We start from the raw sequence: 19,964 nt of genomic DNA on the forward strand, positions 1-19,964 counted from the left end.
TCGTTTTGGTGCCTAACCAAGCCCCCCGAGTGTAACCATTTGAACAGCTTACATAGTTATATTGTGTTTTCTTTGCATTTCAAGCTTCCTCTCTACACACACACACACTCACACACACACACAGCCAAGTTAATGGAGGCCAACAGCTTTTCATTGGTTTGGGCCACCAAAAAAGATCTATAAATCATTTAAATTATAGTATTACCATTTGAAAGCATTTTTGAGTTTGTTCTTTGATTTTTAGTAAAAATTTATTCAACAATTTGTCTCTGTGTTTATGTTTTCAAAAATAGTTACTAAAGGAAATATTACTATATATATATATATAAAATATTTATAATATTTGTAGCAATCTAACACTTAGAAGCTAAACGAATATTTACACAAAACAATACATATATTTAGGTATATATATATATATATACGATAAGATAAGGGTGAATAATTTTGTTGACAAGGCGTTTGAATAATTTAATGCAATGAATTAGGATGAAACCAATTTTTTTTTTTTATCGCTGACAATTTGATGAAGATTTAGTAGAGATACATAAATTTATTTGCTATATTCAAAATGAAAGTACAGAAAGGATCACGTTCGAAAGGATTAAAGCCGTGTGTGTGTTGGGTATCTAAAGGACTAACCACGTTGTTTTCCACTGCTGCTGCTGCTGCTGCTATTGCTACTATGACTATCCTCTGAGGGGGGACGCACCCAGCCGCCATAGCGTCGCTCCATTTCACGTGCCACCGCCAGACATAGATGATCCTGACCGGGATTGGCCACCACCTGAATGCCCATGGGTAAATTGCGACGATCCAGGCCAATCATGCAATTGGTAACAGGCAGGCCAAGTGTATTGAATATGGCCATATACATCGGCTCCAGCAGCTTGTGATAGATCTGATAATGCTGATGCGCTGTATTGGGAAATGTGGGATAGAGGAAGACACCATCGTTGCCCAGCAGCTCCTTGAATTCAGTCTTGAGCGCCTCAATGATGCTGGCCAAATGCTTGTGCCGCGAATTGGGTATTATTTTCATGAAATTCTGCAAATGGCCAAAGATCACCGAGGGTAGAATACTGTCAGAGCAGCCAAAGAAATATTTGACTGTCTCCTTGCACACCGTTTTGGGCTCCTCGCCCTCCTCGGTCTTGTGGTAAATGGTCTCGATATTCTTCATGGTCAGCATGGCCGACAGCGAGATGTCCAGTGACCATTTCATTTTGCGTATATTCACACGTTTGGCATTGAAATCACTGGCCACTCGATTGATTGCCGTATGAAGGTCACGGCTCAGAGGACGCATCATACCCGAGGGTCCATCGTTGTCCATGAAAAAGAAACGTATGCCATGGGCACTGATCTCCTTATCCAATGTCAATTTCGGTCCAGTCGGATCACTCATGCACTTCAGCAGCAGCGGCAAGTCCTTGGCATAGCGTGTCATGGGGGCAATGGTGAAGAAGTCACCCCATGTCGGCTGATCCGAAGTGGGATGATGGCCACGAAACGAGACGGCATACGGTGTGGGCTTGTGACCCCAAATGCCACTGAACATGGCGGGCAAACGCGATGATCCGCCTATATCCGAGGTCAGGCCCAGCAGGGAAGCTCCACTGGCCAGCAGTGCTGCTTCTCCACCCGAAGAGCCTCCCGGCGTGCGCTTCAGATCGTAGGGATTCTTTGTCTGACCAGTCACATTGTTGTATGTCTCCCAGAGCAAGCACAGCTCTGGTGTGTTGGAAACCAACAAGATGATGCCGCCACAGCGCTTGATCTGCTCCACCACCGGAGCATCCGACTTGGCTATCTGAGGCGTCTTGAAGACACGACCCGCCTGATTGGTCAGACCCTTGACGGCAATGCTCTCCTTCACCGTCACTGGGATGCCCAGAAGTGGAGTGTGTTCTTCCATCGATTCCACGCTATTGATGCCCATGGCAATGACATTGTCTATTTCGCGTGCCTCCTCCAGGGCCTCCTCGAAGCGATCCTGTACAATGGCATTGATCAGCGGATTTACCTGTCATTGGATGAATGAGGATTCATAAGCAAACCTTGGGCATGTTAAACTGAATAATCTGATCTATTCTTACCTGTCGACATCGTTCTATATAGGCCTCAACCACTTCTTCGCTTTTAATCTGCAATGACAAAGAGAAATACGCAAAAAATTTATTAAACAAATATATATATTTCCGCATCTTTGTAAATATTCCCACAACATTCCTAAATCAATTGTTTGCTGACAATTAGAATCCCAACCCGACAGACAAAAGAAATTTATGTATAAATTGAAATCAATAAATAAACCTAAACTCGCATTGCATTTCATGACGTTCACATTTCACATTAAGTGAGCGATCACGAGTGGAGGCCAAGCCAAGACAACAAAAGTATGTAAGTATATATTTATATATATATTCATGAGTAATCTATCGTAGTCTGTAAAAGAAAGCATGGCATATGCATATCGCCCTAAGTTCAAAGTTTGACCACCCCACAAATTGGGACAACTTTATTGATATTGATTGGGGGGCGAAAAAAGAGAGTTCAGACTTGTGTATGTCGTTTTAAAAGGTTCAAAAATGTGTTTTAAATAATTGATAATCGAGGGAAAAAATGAATTTTTAAGATAAAATTGGCCTATTTATAAAAGACAGCTGGTTCGGGGGGATTAATATATAATTCATTGTCAATCAATTAATATCAATACTTTTCCACTTAATTCAAATCTTAAGCCTTTAAGGATTTACATTTAACTTTACCAATCAATCATTTGAAATCAAACTTATCTTCGCTTTTTACCTTCATTAAATATTTGTTTTTTGGACTAAATTCTTTTATAAAATTATAAATCTTTCTATATATCTTTATTCAATAACATATATTGTCCATATTTATGTAACTTTGACTTTTATAATTGGTCTTGCAATAGATTTAAATTTCTAAAATTTAATCGTATTTAATGAAGTATTTAATAGTTAATAGTTAAAATTGAATAGTCGATTTAGAAACTGTGCAAATTAAATTTGCTTAAAGGTTTTAAGTTATTGAAATAAATATGTATTATTGACAATGACACATGAAATTGATCCAGTTTATGTGGTTAAAAATTTTTAGTCCATAAATTGCAATTAGAGTCAAGGATTTTATACAATATTTACAATGAACTTGATCTGACTCAATAAAAGAATTTGAAAACGATTGCACATTTTGAGGTCTATAAAGAAGACTCTTTCCAAGTACAAAAGCTAGTTAAAGTTAATTATTTTCATCATTTTTATTTTGTTGATATAAATCGTAATTGTATATATTAAAGTTACTGTCTGGAACTGGCCAAAATCAACACGATCAATACTTGGCTAGACATATTAGTTTAGTAAAGAAGTATTTAATTTAGAAATTGAATCCAAGGCCTTGCACTTTTTTGTTTAGGTCTAGTATTAAATAAATAGGAAATTTTTAAATTAAGAAACTTTTTATTATTATTATTAAAGTATAGGATATACTTATTCAACCTAACTATATTTTTAGTCAACCTAACTATATTTTTAGTCAACCTAACTATATTTTACAAGCACTGGCAACTAAGGCCTTCGGCTTAGACGAAAACTACATCTACATTAGCCAAACACTAGTCTGGGAATCGAACCCGGATCCTCGTTGTTCAGTTGACTAAATGACTGGGCCACTTAGAAAACTCTTCTACCGAGTACTGCGAATTAAGAAACTATTTAACGTAGTTGACACTGAACGTACTTATAACTTATTGTTAATATAAAATATAATTACAAAGTAATATAAGAAGAGGATTGGGTCCTTGATATAAGTGTATTTAGAGCTGAATAAAGGGCAGAGGGTTTCGGGATCTCCACAAAAAAAGACCCACAATTGTAAAAGACAAATACAGAGAGAAAATCAAAAGACAAAAAGGGAATCTCATGATCAAAAACTTGTCAAAACTAAAAGTATCTCTATCTCGTCTCAGCCCACTCACTTTATAACTAGGTCCTGTAAATATCTATGGATTATTAAATACTAACTAACGATAAAGTTCATTTTAAAATACTAGGCAAGAGGATCGATTTATTAGCCAAACTTAAGCCCATTCATGAAATAAAGGTCATTTGTAGTCAAATGGACAACGAAATGAAGCATTAGAAATGACCCAATTCTCCAAGTCTCTTTAATATATTCAAGTTATTTGCAATTTTCTGTTAAATTAAGGCACTTGAAAATCCCCTGGCACCTAAAACTGCTGCATGGTAAAACTATATACATACATACATAGTACATATATCATTAAAATTAAGGCTACCTGAACATTTCAATGACTTCCAGTGTAATAATAAATCAGAGGCACACACGCAAAAAAGTGTGATGCGATGGTTAACACATAAGTAAAGACTGATAAAGCAACAGCGAAAAACAAAACCGAAACGAATAGGTACAACAGGTAAGTCTTTTGGCATGCAACAGACTCGAAAACATTATTCACCGAAAGAAAAGATGGAAAAGATGTTGGGGGCAAAAGCAAAATAAAGAAGCCGCGCGACACACAGACACAGTTTTTTTTCAAGTTGTTTTCTTCATCATATATTTTCGGGGCGGGGGGAGGGTTAAAGTTGATGGAGAAGTGCAGGGGCGGACGGGGAGGGTCTTATGCTAAGTACTTAGTGCATGACGAACGTGATATAAAACATTAAATACAACGCAAAGACTAAAACTTTTGCGATTCAAGTACGAATACAATTTCATGTACATGCACATGTATCTACATATATTCATATGTGTGTCCATATGAGTAGATACATACTCGTATCTTGTACTTGTTCATATTACCCCCCCAGAGCCGGCTTATAAGGGGCTTCTCTACACACAGGGCCGCACTTGACACTTGTGAGGGTATGTATAAAGTGAGACTAGACTAGGCAACTCCTTCAACTTTAATGGGATGAATATCATATCAGGGCACAACTTAACTTTTATTTTTCTAAACAGATTTTTAGAATATACGATTCTTATTATAAATATCTAACAAGCTTCTTCTATAGAAAAGTTTTGTCAAGTTTTAAAAAACTTTTATATTATCAAAATTTGAAGTTTAAATCGTTTTTTTTCTTGAGATATAAATGATTTGGATCCATTTATGTTATATACACGTTATAATTTATCATTTAGAATACCTTTGGTGATATTTTCTTTTATATTTATGAACGTGGTGACAATTCTTTTGAAAGTTATAGATCTGAAACTTGGTTCGATCAATTTTAATTCGTGATAGGGCTGAGAGTAGAGCTGAGCTTTTTAAAAGATATCCCTGAATTTATCAGTAGAATCGGTATGCAAATTATCAAAGCAATTACTTTTAAAACAGGCCGAAGAATCAGTCGCTTGAACCATATCTACCATATCTTGACTAGTTTTGCTTTGATTTGCTTAAACTTTTTATATAATATTTGAAAAATATTACTGATTCAGTAAACAAATTTTGAAAAAACATGATTTCAGTTTAAAGAAACATTTCAAAAATGTTTAACATTAATTTAGATAAACACATTATTTAAAGCGTTTATCATTCACTTGGTAATTAAACATCAAAAATAAGTTTTAGCCAATCAAAACTGTATTCCACTTCCAATGAATTTTCTATGGAGCGCCCACTTGGGGGTGTGATCCTGTTCTGTCCCTGCATTTTGATAAATGCATAAAAGCATACATGCATATCCATTTTATTGCCTTACTTAAAAATAAATCTTAATTTTAAAAGAGAATTAAGCAAAATTGTTCAGATGCAAAATTAAGCTTTCGTACAGAACACGATAAATACATATACATATATGATTCTGAATGGTCGTTAACATTTTTGCCAGCCCATTGACCAATTAAAACCTAATCAATCTCGAGTATACGATATTTTGAATTACAAAATAATATTGTTGTTTATTTTGTTTTCCTCTCTCAACCAAGTGAGGTAATGCTCTCTTAACCTATGACAATGAAAATTACTGGCCAGCAATTAAAAAAGCAAATGAAAAAAGTAAAAACTCAGCAAAAATTCAAATTATAATAATAATAATTTAACGCACATACGAAATACGAAGTACTTGCCAGCGATGGCATTTAACAATAAACGTGCATTAAAAATATAAACAATACATGTGCATTATGTACATATAATGATAAAATACAGATACATATACGCGATAAGGTCTGTCAAGTAATGACCTCACACGATGTGGACCAATGAACGGCACAAATCTTGCCAAATGAGACCCAAAACTTTAGTGTAAAAGAAACATAAAACCAACTAACAATTGAGCTATATATGTATCTGATGGATACATTTAACATGCGTCATGCAATTGAAGGCACAAGCCGAAGACCAAAAACCTAAACCCAAACCCAAACCAGACCACATCAGATCAGATGTTATTGATATGGCTCTATGAAACTCAGCCAGGCGGTCAGGTCTCTAGGCCGCAGCTTGTGCAAAATATTATTTGCCTTCTCTCTCTTAACAAAAAGCGTTTGTTAATACCTCCTAAATGATGCTATGGCTACTAAACAAATATATGTATGTACAAACAGGCATAATTCATGATTTTCTGGTTTCTATATCTTAAGCATCGGTCCAAACGTCTCTCTAACAACTGTCTGAGCTGCAGACGTAAACAAAACCAAAATGAAAAAAAATAAAGGAAAAAAACCCAAATTGATTTCGCTTTCATTAAACTAAGCGTTTTTTGTTTTAAGTTTAGATACTTTAGCATTCAATTGGATAGACTTCTATGAGAAAGTAAACTAGTTCTTTTGTCTATATCTAAGTTAGTAAATTAAAGAAACTATTGTTATTATAAAGAACAAATTAAAACTATTATACAATAAAGCTCAGCTGCCAGGGCCATTGGCTCGAATATAAGCTATAATTTACGATTATTCAACAAATATTTTTTAATTAGAGCTCTAGAAAGTTACAAGTTAACGAAAGTAATTAAGTATTAACTGCTCCTATACTATTAAGGTATTGATTTGGCATTAAATGGGAAATTGGCATAAAATGGCATAAAATGGCATAAAATGGCCATAAAATGGCATAGAATGGGCATAAAATAGGAAAAAAGGAATCAATTTTAAATTTTTGTGTTCATAGATCTTGGTTAATCTCTTTTAAAACGAACTCAATCTTACACGATTGTATTATTATTATTTATCATGTTATTCATCGCCAAATCTCACAATTAATCTTATATGATTGAAAATATTGCTTTATGTTTAGATAAACTTTCCAGTGGTTTTCGCTTTCGAGGAATTGCTTCCATTTTGCTTCTTAAAAGGCAATCGAAACAATGTAAACTCCATGACACTAACTTCTGTTCATATACTTAATGGCAAATGATTCCAAGATCAAATAACAAATCTTTAGAAAAACTTGACGACGACATATCACAAGAATTGGCTCACAATTAAACCAACAATAGTCAGATAAAGCTTATAGAATTGAACTGAACTGAAGCCTTTGTGTTGGAGCCCAATCTCTTAATTTGCATTAAGCCTATGTCTAGTTTGACGTGGGTGGTAGTTCCTAGAATGTATGTGTCCCGTATTGTCAAGGACCAGGTGTAATTTTGATATTCTGTATGCAGTGAGGACAAATAAAGGAAGGAAGGGCAAGTTTAGACTTTAATCACAAATCTTAGACTTTTTGTTTGATTCACTTTTATTGCTGATTTTGTTCCATTTATTTGTTCATTTTGCTCTATTTGTTTTCAAGTCAAATAGGACAAAACAAAAGACCGCGTCATAAACTTGGTTTATTCTATTTTGTCACTTTGCTTATGACTTTATTTTATAAAAAAAATTCCTAGAAATTGTTAAGTTAACTAAGTAAGCAGGATTTTTTGTCTTAAAACCCAAATTTAAACCTATTGTATATAAATAGCTAACTACGAAATATCAACTAGTAACAAAAACTAACGTTTTATTGAAGAAAGTTAAAAAAAGGAATTTGACTTTTACATAGTTTAAACATGGAAGGAACTAGATAATACTTTTTGATGTAGTCCATTCAAAAACTCAAGATTTTTCAACTTAAAAAGTTGAGTAATTTTAGCTTGGTCCATAAATTTGAAATCTGTTTATTACATAGTTTGAAATTATTTTTAATTTTAGCCAATCTAATGTGGCAATGTGTAGGGTATTTAAGAGTCGTAAAATCCTATTGCAAATTTATATACACATACATACATATATATATATCTCCTTTGTTATTACGCACACTTGCCTAATGTCTAATTGAAATGTTAGGGGCGAGTGGCTTGACTCGGATGAAACTGTTTAACTGCTCAATAAAAAATTAAAATTAAAAAGTTGAGAAAAAAAAACAACAATTTCTTTGTTTTATAACATTGTTTTTTGGCTTGTTGCCTTCAGCGTGTGTGTGTGTGTGTGTGTGAGTGAGTGTGTGTGGCCAAAGGTTTCACACTTTTTTGGCATCAAGACTTGTGACCTGTATCAGCAGACGGGCATGGTCCAAACTGACAGTTTATTGCCTAAACTTTGCCACAAAGTATCTAATGGAATGTGGCAACTAAAATTTGCTGCTTCTGGTGGTGGTTTGTCTATTGCCTGCCTAGCAATTGATTTTGCAAGATTACACTTTGCCCATTTTTTTTCTTTTTTGCGCAAATTGGCCTAAATTGCTTTTTCGGATTTTCTGGCTCAATTGCAGACGGGATAGGCGGGGGGATAGTGCAGAGTGGGGGGAGGATAGAAGTAAGAGTCAACTCACCTTACGGTTGCGAATCAGTTTGGCCAAATCGACGGCTGGTATCTCCAACAGATGGCTGCGTATGGGCGGCAATTTACGGCGAATCACCTTGATGTTGTTGTAACGGCTAAATGGGACCACGAACCAACTGAAGACAATCATGGCCGAACGCAAAAAGCGCCGCATGATATATCCCAGGATCCTGGAACAAAGTAGTACAGCAATTTTGACGGCTTTGACTTTAACACGTTGAGAAAAACAAAAAATCGAAATCAAAAGAAATGAAAAACTGGAGCGGTTGGATGCGACTGCGTTGGATCCCAGGGGGTGACGGAGGGGGGGCCGAGGATCGCGTAGATATACACACACACACACACACGAAAAAAGCGAACGCAAAATGCAGCGCGAACAAGTTGGCAGGATTGTGCAATATTTTTTTTTTCTCTCTCTTTTGCTGCAGCTGACTGCAATTGCCAAGCTCCAATGATGTTGTTGTTTCTTGCACAATTCACTTTGGTCTGGAGGGGGGATCTTTCAGTGGGTATTGGTCAGTTGGCTAATAGTTGCGTTACTTTCTTGCATCGCGAAAAATAAAACTAGTTTTCCATTGTATCTTTGGTTATATTTTGTTGCACTAGTCGAGGAGGGCTTTGATTTTGGCGTTTAATACCACAACGCTGATAAAACATTTCCCTGGCTTTCATTTTTTTTTTTTTTGTTTTTTTTTTGTATGTTCACTATTTCCAGTCTGACTAATTATATATGTAGTTCCAGCATTTTATGCTTCTGATAGACAAACGACACAATGACCCACCACCGGCGGGAACTATGAGATCTCCGATGCGATGCGATGCGAACCGAACTTGACGAAGCGAGGTAAGCAAATAAACACAAACACGTTTCTGCAGCAAGTCGTCATTTAAAGCTGGGCCCGGCCCAAAGAGAGCACTAAACAAATGTAGTTGTATGTGTGCACTTGCTTGTGTGCATATGTTGCTTTACACTGCGCAAAATGAAAAGAGATCAAAGGAAAGAAAACAAGGGCAGCCCATAACTGATGCAAGAGAAAGTTAGAGAAAACAAAGCAGCGATCAAGTTGGTAGAAAACCAAATCTAAACTTAAGCTCTTGTTGGTTTTGTGTAAGGACTTCGGCAGCCCGTCGGCTTACGTGCCGAACGTGTTTGTCCTTCGGGGGATATGAGTGCCATGCCCTGATTTAAAGCAGGGCTTTGAAGCAATTGAGCCACATTTTTTTCTATTTTCATTTTTCCAAGTGTGAAGCACACACACATACATTGAGAGTTTGCGTTGGTTCTCTTTGTGCCTGGCTTACGCACTCAACTGGCAAGCTTACTCTCTGGCCACAATGAGAGCGGGAGTGTGAGAGCGACACTCTTTTTAGTTAAGCTTTTACTCTCTTATAAGCTACGCTTAGCTGAGACAAAGTTCGTTTGTAATTCCCATTTACAAGGAAATGGACCATATTCTTACTAATTATAACACTTGGATTAACTTTTTCGACCGACATTCCCTAATGGCATGTTTTTGTTTATTAACTTACGTATATTTCCTTTCCTGCTCAAAAGCCAATTACAACAATGAACTTTTGAACCTTTGTTTTGTTTTTAAACAACTCTACTCTCTCTTATAGCCTTAAAATAAATCAGGGTATATCAATTGATGTACCAATTGATGTAACAAAGGAGTATTTATGATCCTTAAAAATGTATTCTTAATAAGCCAAGTTAATATGTTTATAAAGGGACACGTTTTTAGAATTTATTTTCTTTAATCTTTTAAACTTTTCTAGATGTATAATCCAGGTAACCTCAGAGACCTTGTTCAATCTGAACTGTAGTTAAGTCACAAATGGTCATATTATTGATCTTTAAAGTCTGTTATCATTTATAAAACGTTCTCACAGTCAAATAGGTTCAAATATCGAATCCTTATTGGATTAGAGATTGAAAATAGTTGAGAGATTGAGAAAAAGAAAGTTTTTAAGATTTAAATTCGAATCGTGTGTATAAAAGTTTTGACAGGCAAGCAGATATCAATTTGGAATAAATTGATATGAAAGGGACAATATTAATTTAGCATTTAAGTGAATAATGAGTTTATAAATTTATAAAATTTATATTTTACTTTGATTTTTTAGGAACCTTCTTCTGACAGCAAAAAAAATGTATTCAAATGATACTCATGATGCGAAAACTAAGAAAAATCGAGTTCCATTAAAGATATGATAGCAAATTTGATAGTTTTTGAGGTATAATTCTTGTATAGAGTATTTTAACAACGGCGTCTTATATTTGTAAGCGTTCTGTTGGATCATAATACCAGGAACTCCCTTCAATTGCATTGTTTTTATAATCTTATTACAATCTCAGTCGTAAAATTACAGATCCGGTTCAATTTGGGTCATGCCGATTCTTACATACACTTGTTTTAACTGCTTTAAGAGAAACAGGCCTTTTGCAGGATAAAAGGGTCAATATCAAAGTTTTCAAACTATATTTATAGGAGATAGTTTTGTATCTAAAGCTATTTAAATAAAAAATAGACCAAAAATTAACTAAGAACTCTAACAAATTCAAATCTTTAATGGATGATAAAAAAGACAGTTGTTCCTTCTAATTTCGATCTTTATGATCGGAATATGTGTATGGGTATAGATGCCTACTTTCTTAAAAAGTTCTATGTGAGAACATAGGGACCCCTTTTTGTCAGGGTATCATAAGAGGAGGATTCACTTCATAGGTAATTACACGAATAACACTTAACCATGACATAAACCATGATTTTGGCATTGTTATTAAGCAACACTTGCAATTAGAGATAAAAATATATCATTGCTGACCCAACACCATTACAAAGTGCAATGACGTCGATCTGTAGACACGTCAGAATTTTATTTAAACTAAATATTGACCACAATGACTTGCTTTTTAATGTTGCTGAAAGGAGCCTTATAACCTCCCGACTCGCACCATTTGCTGATTATTATTCAATACTAAAAGCAAAAGCAAATGCATTCGGAAATACTTAAATATGTATGTGTACTAGTGCTGTGTATATGCAAATATTTAACTTTCGGGTGAAATTTTTCATGAAGAATGCAAACACAACGCCAAAGAAATTGAGAATCGATATTTGTGCAATGAATAAGTGTGGAACGAGGCTTCAAAAACAAAAGCTTTTGCACTTGGAGTACAATATTTAAATACAGTTTTTATTTGTTTGTATTCTTAATCCCTATTGAAACTCAAATACTTGGTCTTTTGTTTAGCAGTTGATTTCGATTCTCTTCACTAAAAAGATTCTTTTATTAAAATTATCATCTTTATCAGGCTTTAAGAAAGTCAATTCCTAATCGATTTCTAAAGTTGTATATATTTTTTGTCGTAATTCTGTATATTTTTTAATGCCATCTAAATCTAGAAAACTGTAAAAAAATAATTTTTAACTCGATTTTTGATAAAAAATCTATTTGATTTTTAAAAAAAATTTGATTTCCAGTTTTGAATGCGAATTAAAAAAACGAGAAAATAAAGATAAGAATTTCGAAAATCAATCAAAAATTGTCAAAGTTGTGGATTCGCAAAGTTACGAATTATTTGGATATTTTTTAAATTATATTTTTAATCTGTGATTAATCAGAGCTGCTCAAATTATTCAAGTTATTGTACTATATAAACCGCCAAAATCTATTATTCTATAATATAGAAAGAAAGCATGAAGAAATTGACATTTATTAATAATTAACACTTGATAACAATTATAAAGTTACTTATATCATTCATATAAATGAAAATATCCATTCAGTTACAAAGTTGTAGTTAAGAATTTTCATATTTTTGATCTTAAACTGCTCAATCAGTCGGACATTTATGGTAAGCATTCAGGCATAAGTAACTTATCTATGACAATAAAATTGTTTTTTAATTGCCCCCTTCATTAGGCAATAATTACGCAATAAAAACAAAAAATGTCAGACACTAGAACGGGGAGGAGGAGGAGGAGAAGTTACGTTAATTTAGACAAATCTATGGAGAACTTTAAATTGCTCACTTAGATAGATTGCGATGGATTTGGAGTTCTCAGATGCTAAGTGATATAATCATGGCAAACAAAAACATATATGAATGTATGTATATGTATGTGTTGGCCATGCATGGAAGTTATAAGTATATAGCAGAACATGGCATGAAGATGGCAATAAGAGATTATATTTTTAATGGCATAGAATTTTTGGTCAGTTTATTTTGTTTTGTGTGGGGAAAAACACAGAAATTGTAGGGATTGTTTTTATGGGTAATTCTTCAAGGTGAAGAAGAGTTGCCTGTGATCCAGTTTAGGTCTTAACCTCTGAGACTATTTCTCTTAAGGTGGAAACGACTGTGAGAGGCAGTTAAGAGAGCAGTCGGCAAGATAACATTATCTGTTAACTATAAGTAAGGAGGAGAAGAAGCTCTTGAGGGTCTCCCCCACCATTCAGTACAGTTAAAGCTCTCCGTTGATAAAGTTGTTCTGCATAAAAGACTAAAAACGATACGAAAACAAAACAAAAAAACTTTCCATAACCCATATTTAATGCAAAATAGATAGCACACTAGATAATAATACAGCGACTAACTTACTAGTACCCCCCACTAACCACCCGGGTGGCCATGTTGACGCAACGACTATATAGTCGAGGTCTGGCTAATTACAGAGTTTGGCAGAGCTTGAGAAAATTTGCAGCCAGTGCGAACAATGCAAACGATAATGATGTGGATGAACGTCATCCCCTCAAGGGTATACGAATTTTGGACTTGACGCGTATTATAGCCGGACCCTTTTGTACCATGGTCTTGGCCGATCTGGGAGCGGAGGTGATTAAGGTGGAGCGTCCTCATTTCGGGGACGAGTCACGCAAATGGGGACCACCATTTCTGGAGCAGAGCAAGGATTCCACATACTACTTGGCCTCGAATCGCAATAAACAAAGTGTTTGCATTGACTTGAAGCGCGGCACGGATATGCTACACGATCTGGCCAGGATTAGTGATGTTTTCGTGGAGAATTATGTGCCTGGCACTCTGGACCGTTATGGCTTGGGCTATGACCAGTTAAAGGAAATCAATCCCAAGCTTGTGTATTGCACTCTTAGCGGTTACGGCTCAACGGGGCCATATGCTAAACGTCCTGGCTATGATGTGATAGCATCCTCAATGGGTGGACTATTGCATATTACTGGCCAGCCAGATGGACCGCCCAGCAAAGTGGGTGTGGCTGTTACAGACATAGCCACAGGCCTGTATGCCCATGGAGCCATATTGGCTGCCCTCTATCAGAGGGAGAGATCCCAGCGGGGTCAGAAAATCGATGTAGATCTACTCTCCACGTGTTGTTCATTGCTCATCAATGTGGGCAGTAACTATCTAAATGCCGGCACCGAGGCAAAACGTTGGGGCACACAACATTCCAGCATTGTTCCCTATCAGAGTTTCAAGACCCGGGATGGTTATCTTACACTCGGAGCTGGCAGCGATGCTCAATTTGTGGAATTATGTCGTCGTCTTGGCATTGAGCAAGTGTCATCAGATCCGAAATTTCAAACAAATCGAGATCGTGTAACGAATCGCAAGGAGTTGGTCAAGCTATTAGAGGACATTCTAAGCGGGGATACATCCAAGAACTGGATGAAACAATTCGAAGGAGCCTCCTTCCCAGTGGGACCTGTTAACAATATACGAGAGGTATTCGAAGATGAGCATATACAGGCCATAAATCTGGTCAAGACCCTACGACATGATAAGGACGGAGCAGTCAAGGTGGTCGGTCCACCTGTGGTCTATAGTGAGGCGAGAAATGATGCCAGAACTGCCCCACCAACTTTGGGAGAGCATACGGATAAGGTGCTTAGTCAATTACTTGGCTATGATCCTCAAAAGATACAACATTTGCGTGATCAGGGCATTATTCAGTAATCTGTGACTTGTAAATCATTAGAAATAATCTAGAAATATATATAAGCCCGTTTGAAAATCTCCAGTGCTGGAAATGTGAAACTTTCTCAAGTAGTTCTAATCGCAGACGATATGCCGGTGGTAGGTTTTGGAATTAAAATTCTAAATCTAAATCAATTTTCTGAATCGATCTCCCCCTCGATTAGCTGCCATCCGTGCCATGGCATAAACGCTCACGTCGGGAACAGACCATTCTTGTGGTGTTCTTTGCATTCGCTTTCATCCTGCTCATCTCTATCACCGCCGGCGTTGTCTTCTTTTGCGTTTATACGCAAAATCATAAGTATTTAGCACATAAAGAGGACCCCCCCAAAGCCCTTACGATGGTCACTAAGCAAGAGCCGAATTCAACAATGCCCACAATCAATCCTCGATGACCGCAATCCTTACCTGAAACTGAGCACGTCCAATTGCAGCCACAATAAGCCGATTATCGATTTTACCAAAGCCATCATTTCCAAACGAAAAAGGGAAAACTAATAAACCAAAAAAAATAAGGAAAACTGAAGTGATGTGAGCTCTAAACTTAATTGAAAATTGCTTTATTGTAACTCACTTTGACGGAATACTAATGAGACTTTTTCTTTCAATTCACGTCCGTCTCTGTTCGCCGAGAACCTGAGACTGAACTGTAGTTTGATTTTTTTTGTTTCTGTGCTACTGCAAAAGGCGACCGAAAAAACTATCAACAGGCGGGCGGTACAGTGGAACAAAATTTGCATAAAATCAGTCATTTGTATTATGAACAGCCTTCAACTTAGGAAAATGGGGCAAATATCAAGAAATTAAATGGATTTTATTGAGTTCCAGTGGCTAAATTTTCCCTTAAACCACAACTAAGGTCTGGAGTCCTCTTTGGTATTTAATTAAGTTTGCCCTGTTCAAGTTAAATCTCAGTAGCAATAGGTCAAGAAAGTCTTAAATTTAATATTGGTTTATTCGGTGTGAACTTTTGTCCTATTAAGAAGCCATTAAAATAAGAACTTAAACCATTCTCAATACTTATGTTTTCAAATATATGTTAAGGTATATTGTGATTTCGAAACAAGTTATAGCGATTTTTTGAAATATGTTGTAATAATTTCAAAGAGTTCTTTAGTCTACAGACGATATAGTACTTACGGAATCTTTATATTATAGTGACAAAAAAAATCAATTTGTATAAATATAGCCTTATCAGCAAATTTCGCTGAATAATTATAAATAAATGTCCGCTTACTAAAGGTGTCTGTTTATGTAGTTTTCACTGTAGTTGGAAAATATTGCGTATGTTTAGTCTTTGATCTAGAACTCTGATTTGGCGGTCAGATTTCGTCGTATTTATTTGCTATTATTAATATAAACAGTTTCGATTTGATAACTGGACCACTGTGCACAATGACACTGCCGGCGTAGGCGTTAACTTCAATAGTATTTTGTGGCTTGTGTATTTATGTGTGTATGTTTATTTATACATACATACATACGTACATACATATATGTACCACATATGTAGGGGAGAGGGCCCAGTTGTGACTCAGGCCCAGTTGTGACATTCTCAAATATTTTTGAAATGCGGTATTGAATGACAGTTTGAGCCCTGTAAATCATGTTTGTTAGACGTTCTGCAGTTTTTGGACAGACCCCAACGTTAATAATCGTATTGTATATACGCGTACCAAACATCGTTTTGAAAATCGTGCGAAAAAGTTTTTTTCCATTTTTTTCAAAGTACCAAAATTTTGTGAAATCAACAGTGAAAAGGTGAGTGCAATGCATCAAAGTATTGTATTTGCCGTATATTTTGTGATTCTATAAAAATTTATGTGATTATGTAGTGTATATAAAAAATATAGATATAAACTTTAAACTATAAAAAGGCCCGGTTATGACTCAGCTGGGGTGCCCAGTTATGTCCCATTTTTTTTTTGCACTCGGATTATGTAAAATTATCAAATTCCAACATTTTTGATGTTGTTTAACAACAAGGAAAGGAAATTTACATATTGAGACCAGTTTGTCCAAGAATATTCTGGAAGATCTCGATCGGGAATGTTCATTCGAAGTGCGCTAATATGCAAGCAAGTTATTTCGCTTGCAAAAACTGCGAAAGTGACATGGACGACGAGGGCTTAAAATCGTTCTCATTTATGGCCATTTTCTTTTGGGTTTTTCATTGTTTTTGGCTTTGAAGCCCTTCAAAATAAGTAAACCATTAAATCACAACAATTCGTGTGACATTCCTTTCATATTTTCTTATTTTCAGTGAATTTCTTAAGTTGAGTCATAACTGGGCCACTTTTTTTTAAAGTTAAAAAAAGTTATCCAAATTAAATCTGTTTCAAAATTTTTTGAGTAACTCAAATAAACATACATTCTTTGGAAAAAAGTTGCGTTTGGTTAATATTTAAATGTTAAACTTCTTAATTTTTCATTTTCCCGAACTGAAGAAAAAATTTCGAGGTTTTTCAAAACCCGGGTCATTACTGGGCCCTCTCCCCTATAAACAATGGGCAAAGTGCATAGAGCCGCATCTGAGTATGGGACTCGCTAATATCACCTGCTGCCTTTAAATCGAAGGTGAAGAATATTTCACACCTATTTTAAAGTTAAATAATTATAATTTTATTAAAAGCCAATTAACAGTAAAATATATAAATGAAGAGATAGCTTGTCGCTTAATGGAATTCAAGGTTAAGAACTGGCATATGATCATTCCTTCCATAGAAATAATTCTATTGTAATTATGTTGGTGTCTAGATAACTAAATCTAAAACAAAATGTTCATACATATTGTTATACAGTTGCTTAGTCTTAGTATGGTATGTAAGTATTGGTATGTAAAACAGTTTACTTAAAGATAATTCTGGCATTTAACATTTTTAAAGTCTGAATAATTTGAATCCAGGCGGCAAACTTTGAGAGCTACCAACTTATTATAAAATCCTTTTTCATAGTCTGGTCTCACTTATAAAGCAATACTAGTTCCAGTTATCTGTTTGATATTTGAAACTAATTTTATTTATTACACTGATATTACGACTTTTAAATTAAACTCTATTGAAAAGATTTTGTGTATTATTTAATTAAACCTTGCCAATTTTATTTAGAGTCTATGATAGTTCTGGAATCAATAGTACCGTAAAGGGAACTAGTTCCCTTGTTAGTAGTAAATATTTGTTATTCAATCGCCAAACCCTGGTCACACATGTCTTTTGATGTTATAATTTCGTGTGTGTTTTGAAATTGAAAACTAACGAAAAATATGGTGCAAAAGACGCCGTCATTCGTATCCCGCAATCTAGTCACAATTGTGATGATACCCAGCTTAATTGGTATACATCTGGGATGGAGTTACATGCAGGATAACCGCAAACTAGTGACAAAGGAAGAACAAATCGACTTGCCACCGGTTACGGTGAGTTAATCCTTCTGCACTCTCGCAAAAATAGATTACTAATAATTCGTAAACTAATTTCAGTTTGCCAAATTTGTGTACAATAAGCTGACAGGAGCGCAAGGGGCATCAGAAAATGGAGACGTCAAAGGGTCTTAGCTAAATTTACAAGCCTGCGGTATCAGATCTTAAAACATACAATCCATTTATTGTATAATTAAAAACTAAATACAAATTAAATGTTTATGATACATGAAAAACATAGGTAGAGATGAGAAAACGACACATTAAACATTCAAATTTCTATTAAGATTCACAACTCTCGGCTGCAAATTGATGTGAAGGTGAGATTTAAATGAAAAAGCAACACCAATCGTTCGACTACTACTGGGTGAGCGACGAGTTTACATTAAGGTTGTCCAGCTGGGCATTGAAAAGAACATCACTGATGAGTTTCTCAGCAATTATACGCTGCGTGGGATTGATGGACCGCAGCTTGCTGGCCACATTAACACCAATGGCATCATATTCGTCTTCCTGCCGTTGCGGATATGCAGTTGCTCCGGCATTAAAAATTGGCTGATAATGCTCCCTTGCTATTTGAATGGTGGGGACTGACTGTGAATGATGCCCGTTTGCCTGTTGAAGTTGCAATTGCTGCTGATGCTGTTCCAAAGAATTGACGGCCTTTGGGGAAGCAAAATAAAAATAGGTTTATTTGGAGGCACTTGAAAAGATTTATAATGAGACTTACCTGTTGTATTTCACGTTGAGAATTTGAATCTAATGAAGTTATCTCCAGCACTTTCACTGCATGTGACTGGGCAGCCGTTGCTATGGTTGTCTGATGAGCTGCTGCTTGGGCAACCATTTGCTGATGTGCTGCCGCCTCATGGGCTGCATGGTCCTCGTTTTTAACCGAATGCATAGTGACACACTCGGCAGCACTCACCGATATCGTACTAATCGTAGCTCCTTGGCTGCTAACTACAACACTTGTAGTCTCACCCGCAACTTCCTCCACTTCATCTGAAGATGTGGGCGCTATGCTTTCCAAATGCTGTGTGGTATGATGGGATTCCTCTTCGAATTCCATCGAATCGTCATCATCAAAACTGATTTGTAGTTCCCTTTTAGGCTTAGAGCCCTCGTTACCATGTCGCTTGGGTTTGTGATCAGCTATGAAAAGTAGTTTATCATAGTACCACAAACGTGTCTCGTAATCATTTTTGCTGTTCAGCTTGCGGAACTCCCGCCTAAATGCTGAGCGTAGAGAGTTTATTTTTCTAAAGAGAAAACAACAAACATAGACAAAGGTAAGTTCTGCTTAATATATATATGTAAATATTGACAATTACTCACCTTACAACCATGGCCCGATCGGGAAAGGGCTCCACTTCCTTTAGCTTCTCCACCAGCCTATCGTAGGATTTATTTCTAGCCGCGTGATTGCTGTAATCATTATGCTTTGGCTGCCACAAACACTCTTCCTCTTTATATTGCTCTATAAATTCGGTTAGCCAGTGACGCGAGTAAGATCGCAAGTCTACATTCATCATGGTATTTAAAAGAATTTTGGCTTTTTTTATAAACACTTAAGGCGTAAAATTTTTAATTCTGTTTTGTTTTCAGTTTCTTCTTGCTTTTTCCATTGACGCCATTTGCATTGTCTACCAGGTGGCGTTTACAGAATACCACCAGAGGGCGCCAAAATCGATAAGAAAATGTGTTTGCAAAATATTTACGATTAATTATCGACTATATCGGAGCAACGTTATCGTAATCGACATTATCGGAGTG

At 35.9% G+C, this 19,964-nt stretch overlaps 4 protein-coding genes across 6 annotated transcripts; 2 read left to right on the top strand and 2 right to left on the bottom strand.

Annotated features, from left to right (window-relative positions):
• Positions 1–232: 232 nt before the first annotated feature.
• LOC6649430 (fatty-acid amide hydrolase 2) lies at positions 233–15,498 on the bottom strand. Of its 3 annotated transcripts, XM_047009255.1 has the most exons (5): positions 15,345–15,393; positions 15,179–15,264; positions 8,798–8,978; positions 2,100–2,147; positions 233–2,026 (listed from the first exon to the last, which is right to left on the bottom strand). In XM_047009255.1, the coding sequence occupies exons 2-5, from the start codon at positions 15,241–15,243 to the stop codon at positions 638–640; spliced, it is 1,683 nt and encodes a 560-aa protein (XP_046865211.1). In that variant the 5' UTR covers positions 15,244–15,264; positions 15,345–15,393; the 3' UTR covers positions 233–637. The 3 variants fall into 3 exon arrangements, with proteins under 3 accessions (XP_046865211.1, XP_046865210.1, XP_023035372.1); XM_047009254.1 differs by lacking the exon at positions 8,798–8,978 and having other exon boundaries at positions 15,345–15,498; XM_023179604.2 differs by having other exon boundaries at positions 15,179–15,366.
• LOC6649635 (succinate--hydroxymethylglutarate CoA-transferase) lies at positions 13,291–15,378 on the top strand. Its single transcript, XM_002072161.4, has 2 exons — positions 13,291–14,869; positions 14,935–15,378. The coding sequence occupies exon 1, from the start codon at positions 13,448–13,450 to the stop codon at positions 14,747–14,749; it is 1,302 nt and encodes a 433-aa protein (XP_002072197.1). The 5' UTR covers positions 13,291–13,447; the 3' UTR covers positions 14,750–14,869; positions 14,935–15,378.
• Positions 15,499–17,937: 2,439 nt separating the features above from the next.
• On the top strand, positions 17,938–18,424 carry LOC6649636. The gene is made up of 2 exons (XM_002072162.4): positions 17,938–18,185; positions 18,249–18,424. Exons 1-2 carry the CDS (start codon positions 18,033–18,035, stop codon positions 18,321–18,323), a joined length of 228 nt encoding a protein of 75 aa, XP_002072198.1. The 5' UTR covers positions 17,938–18,032; the 3' UTR covers positions 18,324–18,424.
• On the bottom strand, positions 18,346–19,846 carry LOC6649637. The gene is made up of 3 exons (XM_002072163.4): positions 19,527–19,846; positions 18,919–19,450; positions 18,346–18,851 (listed from the first exon to the last, which is right to left on the bottom strand). Exons 1-3 carry the CDS (start codon positions 19,721–19,723, stop codon positions 18,549–18,551), a joined length of 1,032 nt encoding a protein of 343 aa, XP_002072199.1. The 5' UTR covers positions 19,724–19,846; the 3' UTR covers positions 18,346–18,548.
• Positions 19,847–19,964: the final 118 nt, after the last annotated feature.

The sequence above is a fragment of the Drosophila willistoni genome, chromosome 3R (assembly GCF_018902025.1).
Source record: "Drosophila willistoni isolate 14030-0811.24 chromosome 3R, UCI_dwil_1.1, whole genome shotgun sequence".
Taxonomy (NCBI): Eukaryota; Metazoa; Arthropoda; class Insecta; order Diptera; family Drosophilidae; genus Drosophila; species Drosophila willistoni.

What these genes read in the sequence shown, in the direction of transcription:
- LOC6649635 (XM_002072161.4), top strand. Translation starts at nt 13,448, where the DNA reads ATGTTGACGCAACGACTATATAGTCGAGGTCTGGCTAATTACAGAGTT.
- LOC6649430 (XM_047009255.1), bottom strand. Translation starts at nt 15,243, where the DNA reads ATGATGGCTTTGGTAAAATCGATAATCGGCTTATTGTGGCTGCAATTG. An exon ending in TTGGACGTGCTCAGTTTCAG is followed by an intron (nt 8,979 to 15,178) that starts GTAAGGATTGCG and finishes ACTTTGTTCCAG; the next exon opens with GATCCTGGGATATATCATGC. An exon ending in AACTGATTCGCAACCGTAAG is followed by an intron (nt 2,148 to 8,797) that starts GTGAGTTGACTC and finishes TTGTCATTGCAG; the next exon opens with ATTAAAAGCGAAGAAGTGGT.
- LOC6649636 (XM_002072162.4), top strand. Translation starts at nt 18,033, where the DNA reads ATGGTGCAAAAGACGCCGTCATTCGTATCCCGCAATCTAGTCACAATT. An exon ending in TCGACTTGCCACCGGTTACG is followed by an intron (nt 18,186 to 18,248) that starts GTGAGTTAATCC and finishes AACTAATTTCAG; the next exon opens with TTTGCCAAATTTGTGTACAA.
- LOC6649637 (XM_002072163.4), bottom strand. Translation starts at nt 19,723, where the DNA reads ATGATGAATGTAGACTTGCGATCTTACTCGCGTCACTGGCTAACCGAA. An exon ending in GATCGGGCCATGGTTGTAAG is followed by an intron (nt 19,451 to 19,526) that starts GTGAGTAATTGT and finishes TTTTCTCTTTAG; the next exon opens with AAAAATAAACTCTCTACGCT. An exon ending in CTCAACGTGAAATACAACAG is followed by an intron (nt 18,852 to 18,918) that starts GTAAGTCTCATT and finishes GCTTCCCCAAAG; the next exon opens with GCCGTCAATTCTTTGGAACA.